Below are 11,124 nucleotides of genomic sequence, written 5' to 3'. Positions count from 1 at the left end.
TAGAGAGCGAATGCAAATGGGTACATGGTTTCTTTCTGGGATGATGACTATGTTCTGGAATTAGATAGCAGCGATGGTTGCACTTGGTGAACATACTAAAATACAAGGCAAATTATAAAATATGTGAATGATATTTCAATTAAAAATAATCCAGAATCAGTGTTCTGGATGGTGAATCTGAAGAAAAGGATGAGTGATTTTATGCTTTGATATATTAGTAATGCTAACTTGTGAATGTGGCTTTAGTTTTTCCTCCATGAATGTGGGTGATGAATATATACATTATATATTCATTTACATATAAATCTAGGTGTTTCATTGTGTACATGGGAGAAAAAAGCCTCTTTCACAAGTAAAATATTCTCTGAAAACATTTCTTAGGCACTGATTAGTATAAATTGAGGAAACAGAACTATTTTCATTGGTAAAATAGGACATTTTAGAAATTTGAGCTGGATGCTCTCTCTCTCTCTCTCTCTCTCTCTCTCTCTCTGTGTGTGTGTGTGTGTGTGTGTGTGTAATTTCAGAGAGGAAGGGAGAGATAGTAGAAACATCAGTGATGGGAGAGAATCATCCATCGGCTGCCTCCTGCACACCCTCTACTGGGGATCGTGCCTGCAACCCAGGCATGTGCCCTTGACTGGAATTGAACCTGGGACCCTTCAGTCCACAGGCCAACGCTTTATCCACTGAGCCAAACCAGCTAGGGCTGGATGCTCTCTTTTTGAGCCATCCCTGCCTCAGCTGAGAATCACTGTTCCATCACGTCTGTGAAAATGAGTCGTTTTGCTGACATCATCCAAAAATACATTTAAAAACTTGCGAATAGTAAATCATGACTTTGCTCCTGGGGACTATTGCTCCTTGAAGTGTGTCATTCAGGCAGAGTCAGCATCGCCTAGGAGCTTTTTAGACATGTGCATCCTCCTGCCCCTCTCCCCGCCAAGACCTCCCGGATCAGATGCTGAAGTGTGAGAACCGCTGAGAATTTACAAGCAGGAAGTCATACTGTCTCTCCCACCACCCATACAAACAGGTGAGTTAAGTACCTAGATCTTGGTTTCTAAATACCATTCTCCTCTAAGTCTATCCAAGATTTTCTACTATTCTTATAACTTTTCTGTAAATTTGACATCGTATCAAAATAAAAATTTTAAAACATATTCCAATTGAAAAAGATAGAAGATAACCTAAAACAAACAAAAAAAAGCACACTGTTCTCTCCAAAACCGAGGATATGGAACTCAGAGTGAGTGTATTTATTTATTATAATCTCCAAAATAATTTCAGTTGGTACAACTGCTTCTTTAAACCATATCACTATCAGGCTCAGAATTTAATTACAACCAGGCAATTCACAAAAACACTTGTAAGCAACAAAACATGCTTAATATTTCTTTGAGAAGGTTTCCTTCATGTGTGTATAGCATTACGGGGCATGACACAAAACTGTTAGAAGGTGACCTCACGTGCCCACGCACTGCACCTGTTATCTGGTTAGACTTCTAACATCTGTGAAAGGTTAACCAATCCTTTCACGTTGCAAAGTAAAAGTCATTATGGTGCATGCAATCTGTCTTCCTCTTAAGTTTTCAAGGATGTTCTAGATCATTTCTTAGGAAAGTAAAACTATACACAATTTCAGGGGGAAAACAAGCTGCTTAAACTTTTTACTTTTATATTGTACACTTCAACTATGAGTTGTTTATTAAAGACTTTTAAAATTTTACGTTACATTTTTAAAGTACCAGTTTGTGGGGACAAAAGTAGAAAATACTGGCCAGTATGTTAGGTTCTCCTGAAATCACAGATTTCTGGATAAATACATGTAGCCAGCACTAAACATTTCTCACTATGAAGTACACATAGGTTGGGAAGAAACTTTAATAGTTTGGACTGTAATTTTCATGTCTTAAAATAGTATTTTTCTTTATTCTTTTAATAGTACTAAACTCTTCCTTTTAAAAAAATCTATATCCATTTTATAGGTATTAGTTTCTCTGTGAATTTTCAACACCTCAGCCTGAACTTACTTATGAAAATAAAATCTAACATCTATAACTTCAGCTTGTTATACTGGGGAGGAGAGGGGTTACCATACACTTATACCTTGTATTAACAATAAACCTTCTCACAGAGAAGAAAATACTTTAAATACCTTAAATCATATTTACAACGATAAAATTCACATTTCATGCTTTAGTGAGACACTTCAATCATCCCTAAGACAGATAGCCCTCGTAGTTCACTGGCCTGCAGCCCTTCAGCCCCGCCTGCTGTGTGCAGGTATAACGCTCCGCTCCAAATGTTCTGACGAGAGCAAAACTTGGCCGTCTTCCTGTGAAGCAGGAAACAGGGTAGATCTCTGCAATCGAGTTCTGACCCAAATCCACCCCTACAGGTGCGACCAAGAGTTTCAGGCCTCAGGAGCCATGTGAATCAGCTTGATTGTGTGAAACGTGCTCAAAACCCAGATGTCCCTCATGGGAGTCCCAGGACAAAAACAGCCCTTCCGAGCACAGCTCAATAAATGCTTCACCACGTGTCTGTTGCGCAGGATTTTGTGAGCTTCCAGCCACAGAGCTGTACTCCTTTCTTAGCCACTATATACACTTTTCTGACAAGTTCAGTGTTTCAGTGGGGAATGTGACTTGCAGGGAGCTGCCCTTGGGGGCGGGCCCAGCAGTGCCCCCAACCTCGTCCACCAGTAAGACGCTCTCTGAGTCCTGCCCCTGCGAGGAGTCCGAGGTCTCTGAGATTCGCAAAGTCCTCAGGGAGGTGGTGTCTGCTTGGGGCAGGCTCATGCCAGGCACCCCTGGCAGCAAATTCCTGCCCGCCAGGCCCGTGTCACCGAGGTCTGGCATGTACAGGAGAGTCTGGGACGTGCTGCTGATCTCCCTCAGCTCCCGGGACAGGAAGGAGCGCGAATGGCCGGACAGGGCGGAGGATGTCCGTCTGCTGTCTGAGCAGTGCTGCCCGGAGGGGTCTCTGCCGGACCCACCGATGCGGCAGAAGAGGCATTTGATCTTCTCCATGGCTTTGCTGAGCACTGTCTTCCGCAGGAGGATGTAGATCCAGGGGTCGAGGATGGGGTTCACAGAGGCGATTCGGATGGCCTGCAAGTCTGGGTTTTTGCTGATCTCTTTCACTAAGCTCGGCTGATATAACTGGTTGATGAACACTCGCACCTGCACAAACGAGATGGCCACGATCAGATTGTATTTTTGGTCAACGGGGAAACGTTTGCTGCAGCGTTTAATTTAGCAACAGTAGGTAGCTGCCCTCTTTTCTGGTAATAAGTGCCAAAGAAAGAGTATAAGCGTCAGGAACACCATTCGCTGTGCAATTGCAGTTATGTTTCGAGTCCGTGTAACTTCAAATATTTTTGTAACATGCCTTTCCTAGATCAAAGATGCCATACAAGAATGCAACATGTGAACAGGTAACAGTGCATAAAGTTCCCTTGAAAAGCATTTTATTAACTTCATTTCTAAGTGCTTTTAAGGTTTGGTAATTCTAATGAAGTATTTTTAAAAAATTTTTATTTATTGATTTTAGAGAAGCAGAAGAAGGTATAGAGAGAGAGAGAGAGAGAGAGAGACAGAGAGAGAGAGAGAGAGAGTGTGTGTGTGAGAGAGATCTGTTTGTTGTTCCACTTACTTATGCATTCATTGGTTGACTCCTGCATGTGCCCTGACTGGGGACTGAACCTGCAACTTTAGATCCCACAATCTTGGTGTATTGGGACGATGCTCTAATCAACTGAGCCCCCTGGCCAGGGCAGGAATTCTTTTTTCTCCAATAGCCTTTTATTTTCCTTATTCCAGCTGCCACTTATATTGAAGTGAAACTCATTTTGTAAGTCAGCTAACCATCTAGTCATCACAGACAAGCCCAGGGATTCCTTTATTTTAGAGTCTAGAAAGAATATACTGTAACTGTTGAGCCAATGTCTGAATCTGCTGTCATCCAGAATGACCAGAGAAGTTTTTATTTTTTTCTGAGTCTGTTCCCCAGTCATAATAAACTCTTCCTCTAAAAACCCGTTCCAATCTTTTCCCTAACTGCATTTCTCACCTGGATTATTGCGTCAGCCACGAAACTAGAGTTCCCACCACCAAAAGCTCTCCTCTCCAATTCATCCTCCAAACTGCCACCAGAAGATTATTTCTAAAATGCAGATCTGATCATGCTACTTAGCTCCCTGTGGCTTTTGAACTCTTGTTCTGCTCTGCAACTCTGCGCAATGACTCCACCCTGAAACTCCAATCAGAATCTTGCCTTTGTGCCTGTCCAGCATTTGAGCTGGTAAATAGCCAAGAGCTAAAAGAACACTCTGGGCACACCAGTAGGGATGACAGGTCACTCTAGTGCAGATGGAGCTGTTTAGGGGAAGAAGCACTGGGCCAGCCCACATACCCACAGGCCAGGTATGGCTTAAATGAAAGAAACACAAGGAGACCCTAACAACCTGCTTGCTGTTTTGGAGCCTTATTTTTGGCAGTTAGAAAATTTTGCTTTTACTATAATCACTTATTTACTCACTTTTTTGGGGGGTAGTTTTCACTCCAGAATGTAAAGTTCTTTCTGATTAAAGTACACAATCTTGTGGGACAAAGCCACTTGGTTTCTTTCCACCACAGTCTCGACTGAGGTTCTCAGCTGTGTCTGGACAGATTCACCTCCCTTACATCTACGGGCCTCTTCTTGGATGAAATGTTGCTGAGATCTAGAGGTTTAGAGGAACTTATCCAGGTCTCCACTCTGTGGATGGCCAACTCTGGTCTGGGCCCCAGGTCTCCAGATGACTGACCTCCATGTTGCTTTTTCTGTTCTACCAGGCTGGCTGGCTTTCTGTTTAACAATTATTTCCCAGCAATGGAATTATTGCTAAAAAGAATGGGGTTTACATTTTACTCATATCATATACTATTGTTCCTAAAAAGAAAAGAAATGATGGATTAAATCAGGGGCACTCTGGGTGTACACAGACTCCAGGAAAAAGACCTATGGCAGGGTTTATAGAACTTGAGACTTGCAGCCTCTAGGTGGCAGTGTTGTTCCACTTGGGACTCTTTGGTCCCACAGAGCATTCCTAGGAAGCATTTTGTCCAGCCAACTCTAAAGACTTTTCAGAACAGAATTTTGAAGTCTGAATTTAGCATTTATGATATTTTTAACATTTAAATGTTTTGTTGCTGGTTGCTTCTCCCACTACAACCTCAAAGAAAACATGGTTACTAATGAAAGGCAGTTAAAATGGATATAAAAGGAATGAAATTTGTAGCTATTTAAGGGAATGTATTAGGGGTTAGCATTTTATTTTTAAATTTCTATGATCTTTTATAAAGATCAGAGTTTTGTAAAAAAAAAATTTAATAATGGGCTTTCATAATCAAAGGTGATGATAAGCAAGGAAAGAATTATTTCTAAGCCGCACTTCATCCACAGCAGTAATTAATTTTGACTACTGTAGAGGAAATGAAAGGAAACCCTATTTATTTATTTTAATAGGAGAAAATATATGCAAATTTATTAATATTTTTTATGTGCACAGGCATTCACAAATAAAGTAACTAAAAGAAGCGTATGTATCCTTTTTAACAAAGAAAAGAGGGTTTGGGCTTCCAGAGAGGTCAAATGTGGAGCAGTAACTAGGGGACATATGGGGGACTAATGGAAGATAAGAGGTTTTTTAAGGAGGTTTATGCAGGCTCATCTTGGTGCTGGCTGGTTCTGTCTCCTGTGATAAGGGTCACTCTACTCACCCTGGTCCTGGGAGGGAGGGGGGAAATCTATGCCACCTTCATGAAGGGAAATTCATGCCATGCTTTTAGTCAGATAAGGGCAGGAAACTAAGGAAGCCCAATTTTAGAGTTCCATTTCGGGAGTGGGAGGGAAGCTTACAATTAACACAAGGCACTGAGCCTGGTCATTTAACATAGTTTCAGTAAGGGGGAGTTGACAGAGGGGGAAAAGATAAATAGAAAAAGCAAAATGCCAAATTCAGGTAAGAACATTCTCAAAAGTCGGTTAAATTATTTTAAAAGAAGACAAATGAGTTTGCCTTTGCAGCATGTTCTCAATGAGACTGACTTGAAGTAAAAAAAAAAAAAAAGCATAAACGAACACAAACTCCATGCGCTCCATGACACTTGAAAATTATAGCAATGTCTGCCTCACTTTCAAGGCTACTTGATTTGCTTTTCCCAAAGGGGGAAACCCCAAATTAAGATGGGAATATCCACAGCAATGTCACGTGGGTAGGTAGATAAAAGCACTTTTCTGGAACTTTCTCTCATTAGGCCATGTATGTAACACAAATAAACATGTTCAGGCAGTTTTCAGTGTTGGAAGAGTGTGCTGATGATAAAAACAGAACCTCTGAGTCAGGAGGGAAAAACACCATAAAAAAAAATCACCGAATACAAACATACATAACCTCTTGCAACTTTACAAGTTAGCCTATTTTTTAGTAGCTGCAGATTTGTGCATGTAGTTAATTGTTAGTATTGGCATACCTTACAATAATCTCAACTTCCTGAAGATGACTACAGTGTAGGGTGAAGGAGAAAATATGACACATTCAATGGAATATGTGACTACAGCAAAGTTATGAGGAGGCTGTTTGCTATAGAGGTAAATGCCTGAGTATTGGAATCAAACCTCTATTCTGGCTCTGCTCCTTCTAATTTATGTACAAATTATGGAAGCACTTAGTAAAAATGGCTAACAGTTCAGCTGGTGTGGCTTGGTGGTTGAGCCTTGACCCATGAACCAAGTGAACACCAGTTCGATTTCGGGTCGGGGCACATGCCCTGTTGTAGGCTCAAGCCCGAGTGGGGGGCGAGCAGGAGGCAGCTGATGGATGTTTCTCTCTTATTGATGTTTCTATCTCTCTATCCCTCTCCTTTCTTCTCTAAATCAAAAAATATTAAAAGTGGCTAACATATATCTGTAGGCTCTTCTCACTCTTTTGGTAACCCATATGTAGATGTTTGGCCACTGTGGAATCTCTCAGTAATTTGAAAACTGCAGCTTAGACATAGCTTTTGGGTACAGCTAATGACACGGTATCAAAAACATGTACTTCCTGTTTAAGAAGAACCTGTTGGCAGGGGATGTCTAATTGGAAAAGAACGCTCAAGTCTTGATTGAACCGATGTTTAGTCATCGACTGTCAAGGTAGAAATGCTTTCCAATAAAGGACAAGATCCCGTAGGTGGATCTGTGCATGTGTCTACTTGTTTGTGCCAGGCACATCAAAGGCATGTCCCGTGTGTGCTCAGCTATCCTACTGCCCCACATTGATACAGCTGTTACTAGAAATTATTACCTTTTTTTGTGTGTGTGTGTGACAAAAACCCACTTTACATAAAGAATAATGGGAAGAGTTCTTCCCTGGGTGGCTGGAACTCAGTTCCCCCTCCCTTTGGGTCACTAACTGGCCACATACTGCAGGCAGATTGCTTAATCCTACAGGCAGGCTCTACACCGAAAATTTATTTCAGCATTCTACTAGGAGTTTATAGGAATCACTCCTGCTCTGGGGAAAATAAATCTTGTAGATGTTCAATAAAACCCAGCCTAGACAGGCAGCACAGCATGGTGGGAAGAGCCTTAGAGGAGGACTCATCCACCACCACCCGGTTAGCTGCGTAATAATGTAAATTCTTCGTCTGCAGTCGAGGAAACAGGTGCAGACAGAGTGAAAATGTTGGCCAGCCCTGAATTCTCAGAGCTTTTGTCAACGAGATGCCGGATGCAGTCTTCAAGGTACAAGTCCTGGCTCTGCAATGTGAGGCTATAACTAAACAACTGCTTTGAGGAATTGTTAATTTTTTTAAAAAAAAAACTCAGCTCAATTTATTTGAATAAAAAAATCCTCATTTCCCTCAGGTTCTGCTGTAATCACACCCAAATCTATGGGTCTCTTGGACCTAGAGAAGGGAATTTTACTCAAGTGAAATCCCAGTAGGTGTTTTATGACTCTACTTCCTGTTTGCCTAAGGGAAACAAGTGTATCTCTCTATGTAGTTCCCATCTGCCCTAATAATCGAAACACTCACAGGACACTATTTACCTAAAGACCTAAATTTCAGGCAGAAGACTAACCAAATTGGCCATGCTACCTCTAACAGATGAATACTTATTACTTCAGAGTAAGAAGAGAGGAAATACAAGGAACTGTAAACAATAAACACGGTGGTGCTTGCGTGGGGAAAGCCTTTCCCCGTCCTACAGTGTAACTGTTTAGTTCCGTGGCAGAGATTTGATTGTAATTGTTCTCTTCACACCAGTGACGGCAAACTTAGGCACCGGGGTTGATCCAGCTACGCATTCACACTGGACCTTAGCAGGCTGTCTTGCTTGCATATTTCTAAAGAATACAACCCCTTTTATTTATCTTTCATTTCTTCAGCTTCTCCTGTGTTTCAAAAAACCAGAGGCTGGTTGACAAGAAGCACCTTCCCACTCTATCCTGTCATGTACCGTCCCTTGTCGGTTGCACAACTGCAGTTAGTTGAGTATGACTCACTTTAGAAAATCTGGCAAGTTCAGCACACTGCTTCATGGCCACAGCTAACGTCCCAACCTCCCTCACATTTCCAATCCCAGCCCCACTTGTGAGCCATGCTCCTGTTGGATAACAATATTTACTTTGCATCCTGGACTCTGTGTCAACCGCCCTCTAAGAGCCACCCGGGCTGCTGCTTCCCTTTTCCCCCAAAAGACAAAAACTTGGCTTTTCAGTGGCTGTGCCAGGCTCCCTGAAATTCTAAGTAGACCGTATGAGCTCTATGAGCCTTGCCGGAGCTTTTCAGTGTTTTGAAGGATTTGATTTTCCTCAAATAGAATTAGCAACCAACTTGATTTGATAAAGTTTTTTAAAAAAAGATGCTTCATTCGTTTTTCTTTGGGACTGAAGATAGGTCCGGCTGCTTTAAATGTCAGAGAAACATCAAAACAAAACAAAACAAGAAAGTTGCAAACAGATGCCAAAGAAGACTGTAGTTGTGGATAAGTTTCCATTTGAATTCTTCCGGTAATTGCAAAGCTGTGGGTGGGTGGGGAGTATGCATGTCACTGTTTGCGTGTCATTAATTTACGATTAAACTGACTCTGAAATTCGATTTTCAGGGTGAAGTTACTTAATATCTACTACACGTTAATGACTTTCTATAGAGTGGACAGGATTCATTACCTAAAATGTGGTTAATCTGCAAACCACGAATAGAGCGCCTGTAATTTCTTGCCTCTGGCTTCTCCAGTAGTTTCAAAAAGGTTTTGTAATAAACGGTCCTGCACCACAGGGCCCCGTCGGCCCCTTCAGCTGGAAGGAAGCAATTCACCTGGGACTGTGCAGTAGTTGGTAGCTTCACAGGCTCACTCCAACCACAATACAATTAAAAAGTAGTGCAGGCTGCTAGCCTTCTAGCTCCAGTGCCTCTGTCCCTGCGTGTGGAAGTGCCGAGAGCTCCCTTTGTCCTGTATGGTTCTGCAACACATCAGGCAGAGGCCCAGGAAGGGGGCCCCAGCCAGAGCTGTGTTGCCTCTTCCCAAATCTCCCTTTCTTCTGAGTTGCCACTGCGCACACTAAAATATATTTATGTGGCTCAAGTGAGACTTAACTCCCTAAATTATATCGGGTCCTGGAATGGTTTAAAGGCCCCTTTGGCCAATTATATTTACTTCTGTTTATACAAACTGGCAAGAAGCTACTACTGTGTGCTGGCTCTCAGCCCCCTCCAAGTTCCTTCGTCTACAGTCACTTTTATGAGAGATATAATATTTTACATCAAAATCCCTGGGCAGTTTTAGGAAGGGGAAGAAAGGAATAATACATTACATTTATTTGCTCTTGCTCCCAATCAGCATAAGAAAGAGAAGTCCTCTCCTCTTGAGTTTGTAGTTTAGAATATCCAGGCATGCAGTGTTTTGAGAGATGAAAAAACTCAGAAGTAGTTGCTTTTAAGGGAAACTCTAGGTAAAGTATTATGTAATCTGCCCATGGGTTTCTGGTGCATTCCATTTTAACGACACGCAAAGTAGAGGAGAGCTAGGTAGGTCTTCAACATTTCTGCTTATAACGTTTTAAAAGTTAACCCAGAGGCCATTTTAAAAAAGGTGATGCCCTAAAAACGAAGTGTATGGAAACCCAAGCACACACTGGCAGGAAGGCCAAAATTAGAAGCGTCTGTAAGGGCAGGACTGGGGATCACCAGCTGCAGAGTGGGGGCCCACAGTACATAAGCACCTTTTCCCTAGGATGGTCCTGCACCCCTCACAGTTGCTGAGATTCCAATCCAGCACCCATGACCCTCAGCCTGCCGGGAATAGGTCCCCTGAAGAACCCTGCTTTCCTAACCCCGAGAGAATGCCAGACCTGCGTGCCCGACGCCGCCCGCCCCTGTAGCACCTGTCCCCACAGTGCACCCAGATGTCCTCCCAGGCACTGCGGGTAGAGCAGGGAGTTCTCCAGATTATTGTAAGCAAGTCACTTCGCAGGTAACCTGAGGGAGTTGGGTTCCAGCCCTAAAATTCTGGAGTCTCCCCCCAAACCCTACATAAATCAACACCCCCTAATCCCCCACTGCTCTAAGACACGGTGTACGCCAGAGACCAGCACCCTGATGTTTCGGATTCTGCTGTTCTCAGTCACCCTACAGCGGTTTCCCCTCCACATCTGACAGAGGCGGGGTTCCGGGAAGGCTCAAGGCCAATGTCAGGCAGCCGCGGGTAGGGGCTGTCCCAGGGGAGAGAGGAAGCACCTGCTGCACGCATCTCCTTAGGGATGCAGCCTGAAGGGAGATCGGGCTGCTCTGAGCTGAAGGTGGGATCCCAGCCCGACCTGGCGGGGATACCTGGAGGAGACCTGCCCGCTGCCCCGGAATGAGAGGGAAAGGAGCGGGGCGGGAGGGGCGAGAGGGAGGGAGGTGGACGGGAGAGACGGCTGGAGCGGGGCCCCAGGCCGGCCACTCACCACGAGCGGGATGGAGCAGATGAGCACCACCAGGGAGGTGGCGATGAGTAAGATGACCATCTGGATCTCGGCGCCCGCGATGCGGCGGAAACTCCGGCGGCGGCGAAAGTCGTTGAGGCGCGGCAGGGCGGGGGAGGCGG

The 11,124-nt window shown here is 43.6% G+C and overlaps 1 protein-coding gene across 1 annotated transcript in view; it reads right to left on the bottom strand.

The window, feature by feature from the left end:
• Nucleotides 1-1,229: 1,229 nt before the first annotated feature.
• The window catches only part of PTGER4 (prostaglandin E receptor 4 (subtype EP4)), an 11,440-nt gene continuing 1,545 nt past the window's right edge, over nucleotides 1,230-11,124 (bottom strand). The window contains exons 3-4 of the mRNA XM_005876001.2: nucleotides 10,985-11,116; nucleotides 1,230-3,188 (exon numbers count right to left, since the gene is read on the bottom strand). Of these exons, the coding sequence (XP_005876063.1) occupies nucleotides 2,604-3,188; nucleotides 10,985-11,116 (717 nt within the window). The 3' untranslated portion in view covers nucleotides 1,230-2,603. The remainder of the gene's footprint in view (nucleotides 3,189-10,984; nucleotides 11,117-11,124) is intronic.

The sequence above is a fragment of the Myotis brandtii genome, unplaced genomic scaffold (assembly GCF_000412655.1).
Source record: "Myotis brandtii unplaced genomic scaffold, ASM41265v1 scaffold478, whole genome shotgun sequence".
In the NCBI taxonomy this organism is placed as follows: Eukaryota; Metazoa; Chordata; class Mammalia; order Chiroptera; family Vespertilionidae; genus Myotis; species Myotis brandtii.
Note: the sequence above shows the minus strand (reverse complement) of the source record. Positions and strands in the feature narration are given on the sequence as shown.